This window comes from Cydia strobilella, chromosome Z, assembly GCF_947568885.1.
Source record: "Cydia strobilella chromosome Z, ilCydStro3.1, whole genome shotgun sequence".
In the NCBI taxonomy this organism is placed as follows: Eukaryota; Metazoa; Arthropoda; class Insecta; order Lepidoptera; family Tortricidae; genus Cydia; species Cydia strobilella.
The window spans coordinates 56,063,792-56,082,740 of NC_086068.1; the positions used below are offsets into that span (position 1 = coordinate 56,063,792).

The window sequence follows — 18,949 nt, forward strand, 5'->3', positions numbered from 1 at the left end:
TGTGGGTATTTTTGCATTTTGTAATTTTTCCTCAGTCACCCGTTGACCACGAACGCTGTAAAGAGTTCGAAACGTCGGGATGTATTATAAATTCAATATACGCGATATAATCCGTTTTCATAGTTTTATTTCATGAGTAACTATCGCGGTAACCGAAGACAATATTGAACTTTTGAATCATCGCACAACGTAAGCGCCATATACAGCGAGCTGCAAAAGTGCATACTCATTCTATGGGTGAATTCAATTCATAACATGGGTATGCACTACTGCAGCTGTGTTGTCATTAGATTTGAAGAATTATGGGAAAAATTGTTTGAGAAGTGATACTGATACATTAATTTGCAATTTAAATTACGCGGATAATAATGCTATACTACTACGGGCCGTAGCGAAGGTGACAATTATTTTATCGACGAACGCTATTCGAAAAGTAATAAAAATTAATAAACGACGATAAGTCGCGTCATAATTTCCACACATATTATTATCATAAGAGTCCCCGGCAAGCTCGGTTCTCCATACAGTCGTAGTTACGCTCTCATTTTAAAACGACTAGCTAGATTGCGCTGAAACTTCGTACTTACAATAGGATAAGATATATCTAGGTCTGTAATTAGTTTATATACAATTCTCAATTTTTGTACATTGTGTACAACATATGTAACATGCATATTATGACTGTTTGTGTGCTAAATAAATTAAAAATTAAAAATGTTGACATTTATTTACATACAAGATATATACAGTGGTACTACGTAAACGAAATTAATAACTAGCTTAAATCTAAAATAGGCCCTTGAGGCATTGTACCAAGGATGCTGGCGGCATTTCCCCGCTGTATCGCAATGCTGATACGTTGTGCGAGAAAGCCGCCAGCTCTTCGGTCACCAGTTACGTCAACCAGACGCTTCGCGATTTCTGCAAACAACTTATGCGCGCTGGGACCCCATGGACCTAGAGTTTCAAAATATATATAGGTTCAGATACAATAGTAAAAAAAATACAGCGAATTTTAGTTTTTCATACAAAACTTGATTTTGCTCTATTTCATTTGTTTTATATACTAGAACTTTGTACGGGAAGGTGAAATTCGGCCGAGCTTGCCGGAGACTTAATTAAGTATCGATTGGCGTTCTATTAAAACTGTTGTCACATCATATGCCTAAGTCACAGATTAATAAATAGTTACTACGTAACAGATACATCATTCCCATACTAAAGCGAAAATACCTATGCTATAAAAGCCTACAAAATCTTAATAATAATACCTGCTGCTCAGGACGAGAAGAAATGTACCATAAGTACGCGCACAAAGAGTCGAGACTGCCTTGCTCGCCGTGCGAGCCACATGCCAACGCGTCATCGTAAGAATGCGCTAGGGTTGTACTGTTAATTATGTTATTATTGTAATAAAACGAATGTTACGAATCAACCATATTTTTTATTAGTCAATCAAATATAAAAACAACCTGACTCAAAAAACTCCTTAATTTACGATTTACCTACTTATGCTCAAAGAAATAAATGGTGACAAAATTCATAAAGATAGATTTAAAACACTACTCACCTTTCTTCGTCTCTCGGAAATGAAAAAAACGACAAATTTTCCTTTGTTTTTTGCCTTTTACACCCATCTACTGCACAATAATTACATGGTTTCGGCATTTCGAAGCGTAGGCGCGGGAAACGTGCGGTGCGAGCGCTCAGGCGGGCGTTCGCCGGCCCTCTGTCGGTTGTATCGTCGACGATACGCCGAGCGGTAGGCATACAGCGCGTGGCCTTGAGCGAGTGAAGGAGGCCTGCCTAAGTCCCCGATATAGCTTACTTATATACGTGAAGAACGATTCATCATCATCATCATCATCATATTAGCCAGAGAACGTCCACTGCTGGACTTAGGCCTCCCCCAAAGAGTGCCGCAATGACCGGCCTTGCGCCACCCGCATCCAGCGGACTCCCGCGACCTTTACCAGGTCATCAGTTCACCTTGTGGGGGGCCTACCCACGCTGCGCCTTCCGGTACGTGGTCGCCACTCGAGACTTTCCGCCCCAACGGCCATCTGTTCTACGTGCAATGTGCCCCGCCCACTGCGCGATTCGGAGGGCTACATCGGTTACTTTGGTTCTGCTGCGGATGGTCTCATTTCTGTAGGCCGAGCACATGATTGACGCGACAGTATCTCGCCGCGAGATAGACTACCCGTCTTTTACTAACTGTATGAATTAAAGGGGGACGGGTAGTATATGTCGCGGCGAGATACTCTCGCGCCAATCATATGCTAACTAGCCCGGCTCGGATCACGAACGATAAATTTCGAAGAATGATTAATTTTAACCAGATATTATGTTTTGCAGATGTTGGCGAACTATGCGTATCCGACGAAAACTGCTATATAGAGCAGGCAAGGCCCGAAGAGCAGGCATTTTGTATACGCGGCTATTGCCAATGTCAACTGCACTACAACCAACGAGACAATGGAACACGGTAAGTATATACAATCGGGGACATCCCCGGTGAACCACCTTAAGGGCAAAAATCGTTTAAACGTCTTGCAGACGGTCAGGCGATATCTAAAAATTTTTTACCCTTTGGGTACGGAACCCTAAAAAGGTTTTCTCAGGTAAAGTTTATTGCCATCCGCTGTCTTTGTGACGGGCGGTATTTGCAAACTAAGATAAGGAATCCAAAATGCATCCTAATGGGTTATCTTTATGGGGAGGGGAAGCTTAGCGTAAACAACAACAAGTAATAAACTGCCCTACTACCTACCGTTTGTCTCATTACCTGTTTTTACCCTTTTCATTATTAAGATAAAGAATCCTAAATGCATCGTAATTAGTTATCTCTATGGGAGGGGGAGTTTAGACTTTAGATCGCTTGTAAGGATCGAGGTAAAAAAAATCTGAAGTGTTTCAGCGGGAATGTCCCCGATTGTAAGTACATGTTTATTTCTCTGCCCTCCGGCTAAACGAAGTTGCCGCTTTCAGAGTACAAACTCTTTCCTTACTGCAAAGCTTACCCAATAGGTCAATAGATGACGCTGCACCGAGCGGGGCAGTTCCTGCATGGCGCTGACGATATGTGGTTTAAAACTTCATTGTATTTGACAAATCGAATGACATGTTTTTTTAACGACGGCGCGTTTATCCTCATTATTTATTTACTAAAGATTTCTTTCACAGATGCGTACGCGACGCTAACCTAGGCGAAGCTTGTGAAGATGACGGGCAGTGCGCGGGAGTGGGCATGATGTGCAAAGGCACTTGCCGCTGCAAGGAGGGATTTGCGGCACAGAACGACACTAATGTCTGCCTGCAGTGTAAGTATTCCAGCGTCTCCACCATGTATTTACAAACAGTGGGCCATAGAAGTTCGCCGATTAATCGATCTCTTACCCTGCTGAGTGCGCTCTTAGTATACTAATACTACCCGGACCTACCTGGACTAGACTATTCGGTACTAACCGAAGTGCGACCTGCTGGAGTGGCGATGGGAGCCTGTATTACATAAAATGTTGTTTTTGAAGTATGTAGTTTCACAATGTGTTAGAAAAAGTTAACTGTTATCGCCGTGGCCAGATGGCGTTAGCTGAATATGCCGGTTCGATTCCGGCATCGGCCACTGGAGGGCGTGATCCCTTTTTCTTTAGTATATGACATATATTTCAGCTTATAATGAAACTCTTTAAAATAGGGTATTGACTACTAGTCAAATCAGTTTCTTTTTTCGAACTGCCAAAACGATTTTGCTACTATGGAATTTATATGGAACACTAGCGTGTGACGTCACAATCAAATTACCTACTCTTTATAGTTTTATACGGGTTTTAAAATAGAAATTGTGTCTAAAAATAACTGCTGTCTACGTTTCTACATTAATCTTCTGGTGCTTTATTTCATGAATGGTGTAAAATAATTTATATTAAATACAGTCAAATACCCTATAAGTACTCTCACTAATTTTAATGTTCTTCCGCAGCCTTAGAGAACATCGGTGACAGCTGTGAATACGACATCCAGTGTGAGAACCTCGCAGGCTCCCGAACCGTCGGTGCCACGATGTGCCTGAACGGCGCCTGTTCTTGTGCGTACCACGCGAGGGCTGCCGGCACCCCGCCTCGGTGCTACGTCACGAGGCGCCCGGGACAACAGTGCCACGCTGACGAAGTGAGTTACTTTTCCTACAATATTTAGCCGATTCATAATGATCGTGGTGACACTAAGTGTTAACACATAAGGCCGCTTTCCCACTGACGTCCAGTTTTTCGCGGGTAGGGTTTTCTGCAGGATCCAGCTTTCTGTATTATGCTTGCAGTGTGCCGCAAGCAGAATGCTCGTGTGAACGTTACTATATTAGCACGAATACTATTTAAACGGAATCCTGCAGAAAACTGTATCCCGCAAAAAACTGGACGTCAGTGGGCAAGACCTCTAAAAGAACTGATGAAGTAAGTGTTTTTCGTCTGACAGCCAATGAGTCATGGACTTGGACAATGATGTGCGGATCGGGCAACTTACATTTCATCATTATACGCTTGGATTGTTTGTTTTTGTCACAATGTTTCCAGACGAGGGGAGCAAGAGGAAAAACATTAAAATAGGGCAGTGACTTCTTCCAGATCTTCGTCTTTATCTAGGCGTTTGTTCCAATTTTTTTCCCGAATTTCTTCTAGAATAGGTAGGTACATAAATATTTATACTTAGGACGCGACAATGCGGCACACCTGAACTTCAAAATTTTGTGATAATATCGACTTAGGTACTCATATATCATCATCTTCAAATTATATTCCCATTCTGACGTGAATCCTTTATCCTTCTCCAGGAATGCCTGAGTGAGGACGACGAGCCCGGTTTCTGCCACCAAGGGCGCTGCACCTGCGCGGGTTGCGTACCCGACGCCCGCGACTTTGCCGACCACGCGTCCTCTGTCGCGCCCCTCCCCCTCTGCGCCGCCATCTTGGCGACGGCCGCCATGTTGGCTTGAACTTGAATCTACGCTCGCTGTGCGGACTTTAACACTATGGTTAGCTAATGTTAATAGTTTTTTGTGTTACAAGGGAGCAAAGTTCTTGTTTGATTCATCATGCTATTGTACCCGAGCAAGCGAAAGATTCCAAAATTGAATTGAGGCATGAGGCTTAAAGAAACTTTGCTACAGTGAAATACAACACTACATTACAAATCAATTCCAATTCAACGCTATCAAATACATATTTATTACTCAAAATCATCTCTTAGAAGTAAATTTCAGCAGCCATCAGTAGGAAACAAGTCAATAGATTCTGATCACTTTGCCACTTTTGTGGATAAAATACAACTTTCTCATTCGTTTTTGAATAATAATAACGATCTGGTGTGGTGACAAGTACTCTTTATCGTTGAATAGTTTCCTACTATGTGTAAATTGTTAACTTATAATGTACATATTACATGGTAAGAGTAAATTAATATATTGTTGTTAATTTTATGATTCACTTAAATTTTATTGTTTTAGATGTTTATGTAGACCAAAGAATATGTAGTTTTAATTAAACGTATACTTGATAGTGAGATAGTTTTTATTTACCCATTTCACCCAACAGTAATGTGATAAGTGATTAGATAAAACGTAAGTCTCGAGATGTCTAGTCAGAAAGTGACTGATCTTATCTTGTCGTTCACTTGTGATGAGCACCGCCATATTAGTGTCAACATTAAAAAAAAACAAAAACATAATACATACCTACTTAGCACTAATTAGTAACACAGTAGTCATAAAGTATTCTTAAAAAAAGGAGTGTACAGGCACGGAATAAATAATAGTACTAGGCACAGAAGGATCACTCTGTAACAAAACGCGTCCGTTCCGTAGCGGTGCGCGGCAACTACTATGGCTAGACACCAAAATTGGTGTGGGACGCATGTACATGTAGCGACGCGACGAAATCGCGGAGTTAGCCACGCCTGCCATGGAGTTTGATAAATACTAGAATACTTATAGACCGCGAGTCAGGAACAGATTTCCATCACCAATCGCCAATGAACCCTCGTGGACGTCAGCTGCCGCTCCGTTGGTGGGTTGAGGAATGGCAGCCACCGAAACACGTAAAAATAATCAGTCCGCCTCCAGTTTGTTACTTTGTCAGATGATAGTTAAGATGCTATTGTGAATTAAAAAGGTTGTATGGAAAAAGCGTCAGCTGATCGTATGAACATGTAAAAATTAGGCAAGATACCTGTTTTTGAGAGCGATATCAAAATCATGAAACTTTGCATCAGGCGTTTCAATAAACGGATTATGCATTATGCATACTTTGCGAACATAAAATGGTAGGGTGCGTATTTTTTACATGTTCATGTAACCAGCTCACCGGCTCAACCGGCTGACAGGTTTTTTTATTTATTTAAAATAACATCTAAACTATCATCTGACACAATACCAATCGAAGAAGTTTTTGGTTTTACATGTCATGTCATCAACTGACTATCTTTCCACCGCGATACCACCGGCCACCCACCGGCTGACTATTTTTTTAATTCACAATAGCGTCTAAACTATCATCTGACAAAGTATCAGCCGGGAGGCGATGACTGATGATATATGCTCCTGGCTCGCGGTCTATTAGGCGGCCAGTGAGCCAAAATCTATCAAACTGGCATAAAACATTTTTTGGTAAGTCGAAGAACGGTAGACAAATCTGTATTGGTGCGCCTTCTAGCGGTGAGTAGCAAAATTAATACTCCGCTGCTGTAATGATACTCACCACTGAGCCTAAATCTATCGACATAAGATTAAAACTAAAAATAAAAATATCAAAAAATGTATTTGTATATGCATAAATGATTTTTTCACCTCAGCAGCTCGAACAAGCCTACTTTCGTCACTCCCTGGAGTGAGGAAAGTGCGACTTTCCTCACTCCAGGGAGTGAAACAATGTAGCTTTTTAATTTAGTGAAGGCCATGAACTTCATACTTTTATTACATTTTTTTTATGGTACGGTACGGTACAGTACGCAATACACGATCGTCGTGAACGCTGCTCGCACTGTTAGTGCTTGAGAAAGGAGACCTAGGCTCTCCGAAACATGTCGCGCGAGTGACTAAAACAAGTGAGTCTAAACCGTAAAATGATTTAATGCATAACTTATTTTTATATGATTTTGACCCAACACTGATATGAGTTTAAAATTGTTAAATAACAAACGAAACCGTCAACGCCATCTATACGAGAATAGGCCAAAGGTAGTGGCGCCATCCGATCGAGAATCAAATTTTCGTGGTTTTCGAGGCACGTTTTTTCGTTAGACTGTGTCCATCTATTACGGAATTATATCTATATTTGGTTTGCGTAAACTCGGGTTACACGCTTTTAGGGCGAAATAAACCGATTTCCAGCTTGCTGGCAATTAATTCCTCAAAACGCTTTTTTTTGGATCTAATGATTGTTTGACTAAGGAACCTGCTACATAAACTAGTCAAATTATAATCGTAGTTTGGGAAAAATAAATATTTCCGCCCGGCATCGAACCGGGGGCCTTCTGGCTGACAGTGCGGACACGCTATACATCAAAAATCACTTGAGTTTCTATGTGTGAACGGCACGTCTGTACACGCGTCATGCGTCATTGTGCGAGTAAGTTGCTTAAAAATAGTACTGAGCGGTCGGCAAACGGCCGTCAATCTGCTGTCGCGGGGCGAGGTAATTCGAGTCGGGGCGGGGCGGTTCGTGGCCGTTCTGTATGATAATACTATTACTTATGTGCCACTACACCACGGAAACGGTGTCTGCATGTACGAAAATAGCGACCATCAGTATCATAAACTGAGACTATATTTTTTTCAAACAGCATGGTACGGTAACAGATGTCATCTCAATACTATTTTGCGAGATATTCCAGTTTACAAATCTGCACAAAGCCTCTATTATCATGGTTAATTGCATGATCAGATATTTTTGAGCACCTTGGCTGCTACGATTTAGCCTTTCCTCTGTGGCTTGTCAAAAATGCCCTGTTTGAATAGTAAACTGAAAGTTTAAATTAATTATTGAATTTTAGTAATGCTTACCGTGAACCTTCGACGTGTTGCCTCTCTGTCGCACTTGTAAATTCGTACGTAAGTGTGACAAGGCCCTCAGATGCCTGTTTCGGGCCTCGCCGCAGAGAAGATTATGATACATAACATAACAAGGGTTATAATGAGGGCTTCAGCGTTTAATTTTGCCGCTAGGGGCGCTAGTGTATATGGAGGTCTTTCAAAATATCAAATTCATAGAAGTTTTGGGGGTTTCAAGCTTTTTTATCGGGAATTTTCACTCCTTGTTCATAATTGTGGTAAATCTTTGTCCATCTTTGATTAATCATGGAAAACAATAGATATAGCTCAATAAATGTTAGGGGTTTAAAAAAGTGCCAACTAAAATATATGCAAAATTAAACAGGTTGAAAAAATTGCATATTTAGTCGTTAAAATGCCTGTGTGTATATTAGAACTGTATTGATTTTATAAAAATAAGCATAGAAGAATTTTGTGATCTGTTTTTCTGGACCTAATACATCTATAGTGGCGCCAACTGGTCAATGTCATAAATTAAAGAAAAAGTGACGAAGCCCTCCAGTGCTGAGTGCTCCAGTCCAGTAGTGTGACTACTTTAAAAAAAAACAAATCAAAATATTTAATAAAATAATTTGATTTGTTCTCAAACTTGTTCATATATAAAACGACTTTAAAGTGATATTTTTTTATTGCTATGGATTAATTATGGTTGCATTTTTTTGTTATCTCAATATTTACTTACTACACTGATTTTTAAAGTACCTACAACCTACCTTTTACAATTTATCTTATATATTATCTTAGAAATTATTAATTAACTCTTAAATTTATTACGTAAGTTGTTTTGGTACATTATTTTGGTTCCCACAATTTCTTTTCTTGGTTAAGTCTTCTTTATTCTCCATGTCGCGTCACTGAAACAAGAAATTAATTTAAAAGTTTTTGGCAAAAATGTCATTTATGGTACAAGCCATATGGTATGGTGGCTTTTATCGCTGACTGTACTTTTCTTTCCACGGGCAACTAATACTCATCGAGACAATTCTAACAACCCCAAACACAATTAGTTTGCGTTGTTTTATCACAGAGTTCCCATGGCCACCTCCTGTCTCCGTCATCAGATCAGCTCAATGTCATCATAATATTGCATTGCCATCCTATTTACATAATGTATGAAAAATTTCAGCTCAATCGGGCGTTGGTTAACATTTACACCCGAGAAGATTTAAATCCCTCCTAAATTGTAGGTGGGTAATGTGGGTATCCCAATATGGGACCGGCAAGAAACTCGACGGGACACATGTTTTCATAATATTAGTCTTTTTCCCACAATGTTCAACTCGAAGATTTGCGGAAATAGCTCAAAAATGCTCCTGAAAGTTGGAGAACCTTGTTTTTAGGGTTCCGTACCCAAAGGGTAAAAATGGGACCCTATTACTAAGACTCCGCTGTTCGTCTATCCGTCTGTCCGTCTGTTTGTCACCAGGCTGTATCTTATCAACCGTGATAGCTTAGACAGTTGAAATATTCATAGATGATGTATTTGTGTTGAAAACTAAAAACAGAATCAACAAACGTAATTTTTTTGCCGTTTTTTGCGTCATCATCATCATCATAACTTAAGAGCTTTGCTCATGTCGGTGGAGTAATTGCCAATCCTTTCTTTCCAGAGCCAGTCATTTGATTTGCTGGTACTGGCTCCGATATGTGATTTTAGGCTTTCCACTGCCTCTCCTGCTTTCCTCTGCCTGCGTTTTTTGCGTAATGGTGCGGAACTCTTCGTGCGAGAGTCCTACCCGCACTTGGCCGGTTTTTCTGTAATTTGCTTTGAAGAGCATTACGATAACTAGGTATTACTTACTCTTCAGTAGTGCTTGGAACGCCCGGCGGACCCTGGTGGCGGCTGCGGCGTATACTACAGGATTGAGGGCAGAGTTGGTATATCCAAGCCATGTGCACCATTGCCATGTGGAGTCTTGTACGCAGTCGCAGAGGGAATCTGCAAGAATAGTTAACTGACTGTAAACCTTATTTCAAAGTGATAAGGACCAACGCCAATGACAGTGAAGTGTTGATGTTAGCCCTTAATTTGGCACAAAAAATCAAGGCAGTGAGTGCGTGCCTTCTTGGCTCTCAATATTCTGGTTCTGGTTAGGAATAACAGTTATTGGGAAACGTTTAAGTTTTTATCGCTGACTGTACTTTGTTTTAGCAACTAATCATCATCGAGACAATTCTAACAACCCCATACACAATTTGTTCGCGTTGTTTTATTATAGACTTCCCATGGCCACCTCCTGTCTCCATCATCAGATCAGCTCCACATCATAATATTGTGGTTCAGTTTAAATATCAACGCTCATATAGCAAAGCAAATCGAACGCTATACAAAAAATCGTGTGTAGAAAGAACGAACCGTGCATGTGCATGTGCAGCGAACTGAGCGCAATTACGATATCGTCATCAGCATCTCGTAACCCAGTTTAAGCGTCTTCACGCAGGCAGCAACAGACAGACGCACATTCGCATTTATATTTTTATTAACATTTTTACTAAATATCAACGTTCATATAGCACAGGCTAAACCGAACGCTTACAAAAATCAATGACAGTTAAGAATACCTACTACTAGGTAATAGTACCTTATACATCGAAATAGTGCAGCGAACTAAGCCGACTTACTATTGTGTAAGCATCTCGTTACCCAGTTTGTTCATAGGAACAGCGACATCTATCGACGAATTGGGTATCTAAACCGCGAAGGATGTTTGGCAATGATAACCAGGGGGGCGAAACTTAAAAGCGACGTCGGCATCATATGTCCCCCCTCCACCGAGTAGTTCGGTTGCACTGTAGTTGCTCTCCGTGTATTTATTCAATATTTCGGCAAAATGTCGACGAAAGTGCTTTAAAACCTGATACGCGAGTTGCAAAAGACCGTAGCAATACTCGTGAGTAAAGTGAACACACTCGAAGTAACTGAGCAAAATTGCATTTTATTCGACCGGGTAACGAATATCTGTCAGTTGTGTAAACACAAGGTTGACAGCGGTTCAAAAGTAAACCGCCAATCGCGCAAGATAGCGCAATTCACGACGACGCGCTGATTTTTCAAACCTAAACCATCTACACTAATAGCATGAGCAATTGAGCATGACAACACGAACCAAAGCAAACGCGTTCGTGAATGAATCGATCTATATCCATCATGATACAAAATGAAAGAAACAATCTCGCCACGGTATAATAACGACTCTCTCTCACTCATAAGATGACGTAAAGTGAGCAAGTGCCGATATAGTTGCGAGCGGGACCAGTGATACATGCGGATATAAAGATATTAGAGTGATATATATCCCAGTGAGAGAAAGATATATATCACACTTTTCTTTTTACTGACACATTTCGCCCAACTATCTTCAGGATCCTCGGAGCGCGAGCTCGACTTGAACTTGGCCGGTTTCGCGTGCCGGAATGAGGGCTACCATTTTTGTGCTCACCAGTTGGCTCCACTGTCGATGTAGGTCCAGAAAAACAGATCTAAAAATTCTTCTATTCTTAGTTTTATAAATTCAATACGTTTTAATATAAACAAAGTTATTTTAACGTCTAAATGTGCTATTTTTTCAACCTGTTTAATTTTGCATATATTCTAGTTGGCACTTTTTTTAAACCACTAACATGTATTGAGCTATATCTACTATCTACCATGATTAATCAAAGATGGACAAAGATTTGCCATTATTATGAATAAGGAGTGAAAATTCCTGATAAAGAAGCTTGTAAACCCCAAAACTTCTATGCATTTGACATTTTGATAGACCTCTATCTACACTAGCGCCCCTAGCGGCGAAATTAAACGCGGTAGCCCTCATTGCATGGTCAGGGTCGGAGCGCGGGCTCCCCCTAGGGGCCCTTAGCATATTATGCTTTTTCTACTGTTCGGTTAATCCGCCACTGTAACCAACAGGGAAAATGATATAAAAGCTTGTATAAGCTATATATTATGTGATAAAAAGTGGGTTACTCGGACCAACATTGGGAAATTAAGGTTTAGTACATTTCAGAATAAATTGTATCAAATCACGAATTGTTTTGCTCTATCTCCGCGAAGTAAAGCCAAATCAGGTGGGGGATGCATTAATTTAGTTCCGCTATTCGACAACAGATGGCGCTGCTTGTCATGGAAAACTCAAATTACTTACCTACTGGTAACATGACGAAAAATGGAGTCCAGCATATCAGGAAATGGCACATGAGACGAATTATGGTGATAGTAACCCTTCTCTGTCGCTCTGCCGCTCCTGCTCTGAAAATTATTAAGTAGGCGTCATTATAAAGAAACAAATGAGGATCTTACAGGCCGATATCGTCCGGTGGACTGATAGTCAGTGGGCCCCTTTAGTTATTATGTAACACCCCAGTTCAGGGGTAGGGGTTCCCAAACTGTACGCCGCGGCGCCCTGGCCCTCCTCCTAACCATGTTAGGTATCTATTTCGAATAGCCTAAATAGCTAGGTTAGGGCGCCGAGGTTAAATTTTAATATACGTAATAATAATATAATTATTTATTCAGATAACTAGGATCCATTGGGGTTAGGTACACGGTGACTTAAAATCTATTGTTAATATTTAAAATACTAAATAAATTAATTTAATGAAATAAAAATTTACATTAAATTACCTAAATTAATATAATCAAAATTCACAATAAATTATTAAAATCAATTAAACTAGAACTCACAAATAAATCAATAAAATCAATTAAATTAAAATTTACAAAATTAACTACCCATGATCATTAAGTTATGAATGTGTTTGTGCATGGGCGAATCAGGCGTTTCTACAAAAACTTTTAGGATGCCGTTAGAGCTGCTCCGCATCCTACTGACTAGCGAGGCAGTTATTTTGCGCACGATGGCGTGAAACCCGTCTGTGCGTGCCTCCGCAAACATTTTAGAAGCACTACAGAAGCGCGGGGCAGCTTCAACAACGCCCGAAAGCCGTTATTATATTGTACCCTCAGGGCACTGAGAGCCTTCTGAGTGCAATTGAACCACAGGCTGCTCATGTAGAAGCTCTGACAGAACGCTTTAAATAGCGTGATCTTGACTTGATCCGAGCAACGAGCAAACCTGCGGGCCAACATGTTACTCCTCACCGCCAGTGCCCTGCGTTCTCTTTCTCTTTAAACTTACAATTGCACCCGGACTGAAAAAGATTGAGAATACGTAAACCTTATTGCAAATAATAAGGTACAAAATAATACAACTTACTCGTCTGTTTGTTGCGAGGATTCCGGGCACTTCATCTGATCCATCTCCACAATTGGACACTGTAAGAAATAAAATGTGACGTTCCACGAGGGAAGGTACCTTATGGCGGTCGGCGCTTACATCGCGTTATACCGCATTAGTATTGTGCCGCCGCTAATAATGACGTAAGCGCCGACCGCAAGTCACCTTTCGTCTGAAATTGCACAAATAATATGGAACTTGTGATCTGACCAGGGGCCTATTTCTCGTAAATATTAGTTTACAAGTATATTAGTTATTAACTTATTAGTTACTAGTAAAAATAATACTAGTTCTGATAATTTCTGTTTCTCAAAAAATATTCAAATCTCATTTTAGAAGCTAAATATACTCTAAAAACTGTAATAGATGTCATATATTAAAGAAAAAGTGACGAAGCCCTCCAGTGGTGAAGGCCGGATTCGAGCCGGCGTCTTTAGCTATCGCGGCTAACGCCATGAACCCCTAGGCCACCTCGCGACGGCGGTACCCGTCCCAATTTCTCGACTATATTCCAACTTAGTAAGACTAGGGGTGTTATAGCGAGAGAGACTAGTGCTGCCATCTATGAACCAGTTTGCGCACAAATAAAATTATTTTATTAAATATTTTGATTTGTGTGTTTTAAGTAGTCACACTACTATATATAAATTAAAACTGTAATAGATGTCATATATTACGGAAAAAAAATATATATAAGGAAGTTTCTTTAGTAACTTTCCATTTTTGTTCTTCTCAAACGAAATCTTTTATTAAACTGAAACGTAGATGCAAATATTTCTTATGTATTTCTATACAAAAAAAAACTCGGCGACGGCGAACTATTATTTATTCTTCTTCACCGTCGGAACCTTCCGAATCAGTCCAACCTTTGTAAATTTGTTTTTTATTATTTAATTTGCCACAAATACTTTGGGCTAATATTTTTTACAAACCTTCAGAGACTAGTAGCTGTATTAACTTTTTTTACTAGTGTAGTTTATTAAATTTTTATTTATGAAACCACAACCCAATGGACTCTAATAATATTAGCTAATATTTATAAGTTGGCAACTAATAACTAATATTTTATTATTGTAGCATCGAGAAACGCAAACTAGTAAACTTGTAAAAAATATTAGTCCATGGACTAGTATTATTAGTGTAATGTAGTTTCGAGAAATGGGCCCCTGATGTCTATAATTAGTAAACTAACGTGGGTGGTGGGTGTCGGCTCAAGGGCAGTAACGCCGCGTTAAGTTAGGTTTATCCTCCTGAGACCGAGTTGGTTTTTTTTGGAACTCTTAGTTACTATATAGATTCATAATTAGATTGTGGAATATGTGCAAAATTTTGTACGCGGGTCTCAGGACTCAGGATAGGTTACCTATGTGTGTTGGTAAAAACTAGGAGTATTTACAGTCCAATATGACTGGACTCGATTAATAATTTAAACTACTGTGAAGTTCGAGGCGTTACAAACTTGTAACGAGCTCAAGTACTAGAGAAAACTCAAAATATTTACAACAAGATTGAATTCAATACGCTGTGTTTTAACTGACATAACCGAGCGATGATTATATTAAGTTTATTCTTAAGACAGATCCAACGTTAAATTTTAAATTCTTCATTTAAGGATATCGTACCTCAACTAAAGAGAAATGAAGTAAGCAGTGCTCACTCCATACATCAGTTTTGTTACCAAAACGACTATTATTATCGTCGTAGTCGACATCTAGCGTCAAGTAGCGAAATTAACAGTACTTCTACTCGACAATAGATGTCGCGACGAACGAAAGACGGAGTAGATTTATTTATTTACTCGAGTAAATTTTGCAGTTTTGGATTTGGAATTTTCTTTAATACCTATAGTTCCTTATAATATACCTATAGTTCAGAATACCTATATACCTATAGTTCAAAATTCGATTTGATTTTGTCTCCTTAAAAGGAGCTGACTATCCGGTCGAACAACTTTGTCAGTAAAAAAAGGCGCTAAATTCAATTTTTTAAATGAGACTACAATTGCCCTTCGCACCTACATTCTTTAAATTTGCTCTTTTTTCTACTGACAGAAATGGCTTGACAGACTATATGATATTCAGGAGCTACACCATTACACAAGATATCGGCGTACCTGGCCCCTGTGTGCGCGGATTGGCGGGCGTAACGCCAAGGCGCGAAGGATCAGACCATACTGGACTAGCATGATGCACGTTGGCACGTAAAATGAGAAGGTCACGCTGAAGAACACGTAGCTGGAAAACACAAAGGTAGATGGAAAGTTTTTTCTCATTGCTATTTTTTAGAGTAACATTGTTCTAAATTGATTGCTACTGGTAGATAACTCAATTTGGGGATCCGGCACACCCCGCAACAATGGCAAGAGGAGCTGTACTCCACTTGAGCTGCTGGAGTCCCGGGCAAGCAACCCGAGAAGATTTAAATCCCTCCTAAATTGTAGGTGGGTAATGTGGGTATCCCAATATGGGACCGGCAAGAAACTCGACGGGACACATGTTTTCAAAATATTAGTCTTTTTCCCACAACGTTCAACTCGTAGATTTGCGGAAATAGCTCAAAAATGCTCCTGAAAGTTGGAGAACCTTGTTTTTTAGGGTTCCGTACCCAAAGGGTAAAAATGGGACCCTATTACTAAGACTCCGCTGTTCGTCTGTCCGTCTATCCGTCTGTCCGTCTGTTTGTCACCAGGCTGTATCTCATCAACCGTGATAGCTTAGACAGTTGAAATATTCATATAATATTATGATGTATTTGTGTTGAAAACTAAAAACAGAATCAACAAACGTAATTTTTTTGCCGTTTTTTGCGTCATCATCATCATCAAGAGCTTTGCTCATGTCGGTGGAGTAATTGCCAATCCTTTCTTTCCCGAGCCAGTCTTTTGATTTGCTCGTACTGGCTCCGATATGTGATTCTAGGCTTTCCACTGCCTCTCCTGCTTTCCTCTGCCTGCGTTTTTTGCGTAATGGTGCGGAACTCTTCGTGCGAGAGTCCTACTCGCACTTGGCCGGTTTTTCTGTAATTTGCTTTGAAGAGCATTACGATAACTAGGTATTACTCACTCTTCAGTAGTGCTTGGAACGCCCGGCGGACCCTGGTGGCGGCTGCGGCGTATACTACAGGATTGAGGGCAGAGTTGGTATATCCAAGCCATGTGCACCATTGCCATGTGGAGTCTTGTACGCAGTCGCAGAGGGAATCTGCAAGAGTAGTTAACTGACTGTAAACCTTATTTCAAAATGATAAGGACCAACTCCGATGACAGTGAAGTGTTGATGTTAGCCCTTAATTTAGCACAAAAAATCAAGGCAGTGAGTGCGTGCCTTCTTGGCTCTCAATATTCTGGTTCTGGTTAGGAATAACAGTTATTGGGAAACGTTTAAGTTTTTATCGCTGACTGTACTTTGTTTTAGCAATGAATCATCATCGAGACAATTCTAACAACCCCATACACAATGTGTTTGCGTTGTTTTATTACAGACTTCCCATGGCCACCTCCTGTCTCCATCATCAGATCAGCTCCACATCATAATATTGTGGTTCAGTTTAAATATCAACGCTCATATAGCAAAGCAAATCGAACGCTGTACAAAAAATCGTGTGTAGAAAGAACGAACCGTGCATGTGCATGTGCAGCGAACTGAGCGCAATTACGATATCGTCATCAGCATCTCGTAACCCAGTTTAAGCGTCTTCACGCAGGCAGCAACAGACAGACGCACATTCGCATTTATATTTTTATTAACATTTTTACTAAATATCAACGTTCATATAGCACAGGCTAAACCGAACGCTTACAAAAAATCAATAAGAAAGTTAAGAATACCTACTACTAGGTAATACTGTGACCCTTACATCGAAATAGTGCAGCGAACTAAGCCGACTTAGAATTGTGTAAGCATCTCGTTACCCAGTTTGTTCATAGGAACAGCGACATCTATCGACGAATTGGGTATCTAAACCGCGAAGGATGTTTGGCAATGATAACCAGGGGGGCAAAACTTAAAAGCGACGTCGGCATCATATGTCCCCCCTCCACCGAGTAGTTCGGTTGCACTGTAGTTGCTCTCCGTGTATTTATTCAATATTTCGGCAAAATGTCGACGAAAGTGCTTTAAAACCTGATACGAGAGTTGCAAAAGACCGTAGCAATACTCGTGAGTAAAGTGAACACACTCGAAGTAACTGAGCAAAATTGCATTTTATTCGACCGGGTAACGAATATCTGTCAGTTGTGTAAACACAAGGTTGACAGCGGTTCAAAAGTAAACCGCCAATCGCGCAAGATAGCGCAATTCACGACGACGCGCAGATTTTTCAAACCTAAACCATCTACACTAATAGCATGAGCAATTGAGCATGACAACACGAACCAAAGCAAACGCGTTCGTGAATGAATCGATCTATATCCATCATGATACAAAATGAAAGAAACAATCTCGCCACGGTATAATAACGACTCTCTCTCACTCATAAGATGACGTAAAGTGAGCAAGTGCCGATATAGTTGCGAGCGGAACCAGTGATACATGCGGATATAAAGATATAAGAGTGATATATATCCCAGTGAGAGAAAGATATATATCACTCTTTTCTTTTTACTGACACATTTCGCCCATCTCTCTTCAGGATCCTCGGAGCGCGAGCTCGACTTGAACTTGGCCGGTTTCGCGTGCCGGAATGAGGGCTACCATTTTTGTGCTCACCAGTTGGCTCCACTGTCGATGTAGGTTCAGAAAAACAGATCTCAAAATTCTTCTATGCTTAGTTTTATAAAATCAATACGTTTTAATATACACAAAGTTATTTTAACGTCTAAATGTGCTATTTTTTCAACCTGTTTAATTTTGCATATATTCTAGTTGGCACTTTTTTTAAACCACTAACATGTATTGAGCTATATCTATTATCTACCATGATTAATCAAAGATGGACAAAGATTTGCCATTATTATGAATAAGGAGTGAAAATTCCTGATAAAGAAGCTTGTAAACCCCAAAACTTCTATGCATTTGACATTTTGATAGACCTCTATCTACACTAGCGCCCCTAGCGGCGAAATTAAACGCGGTAGCCCTCATTGCATGGTCAGGGTCGGAGCGCGGGCTCCCCCTAGGGGCCCTTAGCATATTATGCTTTTTCTACTGTTCGGTTAATCCGCCACTGTAACCAACAGGGAAAATGATATAAAAGCTTGTTATATATTATGTGATAAAAAGTGGGTTAAAGGTATGTTCCTCGGACCAACATTGGGAAATTAAGGTTTAGTACATTTCAGAATAAATTGTATCAAATCACGAATTGTTTTGCTCTATCTCCGCGAAGTAAAGCCAACTCAGGTGGGGGATGCATTAATTTAGTTCCGCTATTCGACAACAGATGGCGCTGCTTGTCATGGAAAACTCAAATTACTTACCTACTGGTAACATGACGAAAAATGGAGTCCAGCATATCAGGAAATGGCACATGAGACGAATTATGGTGATAGTAACCCTTCTCTGTCGCTCTGCCGCTCCTGCTCTGAAAATTATTAAGTAGGCGTCATTATAAAGAAACAAATGAGGATCTTACAGGCCGATATCGTCCGGTGGACTGATAGTCAGTGGGCCCC

At 40.2% G+C, this 18,949-nt stretch overlaps 2 protein-coding genes across 5 annotated transcripts in view; one reads left to right on the forward strand and one right to left on the reverse strand.

Annotated features, from left to right (window-relative positions):
* The window catches only part of LOC134755181 (prion-like-(Q/N-rich) domain-bearing protein 25), a 42,823-nt gene extending 37,273 nt beyond the window's left edge, over window positions 1-5,550 (forward strand). For all 4 annotated transcript variants that reach the window (XM_063691687.1, XM_063691688.1, XM_063691690.1 and 1 more), the window contains 4 exons: window positions 2,359-2,488; window positions 3,187-3,323; window positions 3,983-4,170; window positions 4,829-5,550. In XM_063691687.1, coding sequence (XP_063547757.1) covers window positions 2,359-2,488; window positions 3,187-3,323; window positions 3,983-4,170; window positions 4,829-4,990 — 617 coding nt within the window. In that variant the 3' untranslated portion in view covers window positions 4,991-5,550. The remainder of the gene's footprint in view (window positions 1-2,358; window positions 2,489-3,186; window positions 3,324-3,982; window positions 4,171-4,828) is intronic.
* A 2,736-nt stretch (window positions 5,551-8,286) lies between these two features.
* LOC134755206 (5-hydroxytryptamine receptor 5A-like) lies at window positions 8,287-18,876 on the reverse strand. The gene is made up of 7 exons (XM_063691728.1): window positions 18,755-18,876; window positions 16,401-16,538; window positions 15,452-15,572; window positions 13,318-13,376; window positions 12,247-12,350; window positions 9,903-10,040; window positions 8,287-8,955 (listed from the first exon to the last, which is right to left on the reverse strand). Exons 1-7 carry the CDS (start codon window positions 18,787-18,789, stop codon window positions 8,936-8,938), a joined length of 615 nt encoding a protein of 204 aa, XP_063547798.1. The 5' UTR covers window positions 18,790-18,876; the 3' UTR covers window positions 8,287-8,935.
* Window positions 18,877-18,949: the final 73 nt, after the last annotated feature.

Coding starts and splice junctions, on each gene's coding strand:
- LOC134755206 (XM_063691728.1), bottom strand. CDS start 18,789: ATGCTGGACTCCATTTTTCGTCATGTTACCAGTAG. Junction 16,539..18,754: donor TTTCGTCATGTTACCAGTAG/GTAAGTAATTTG, acceptor CTACTCTTGCAG/ATTCCCTCTGCGACTGCGTA. Junction 10,041..12,246: donor TTTCGTCATGTTACCAGTAG/GTAAGTAATTTG, acceptor CTATTCTTGCAG/ATTCCCTCTGCGACTGCGTA.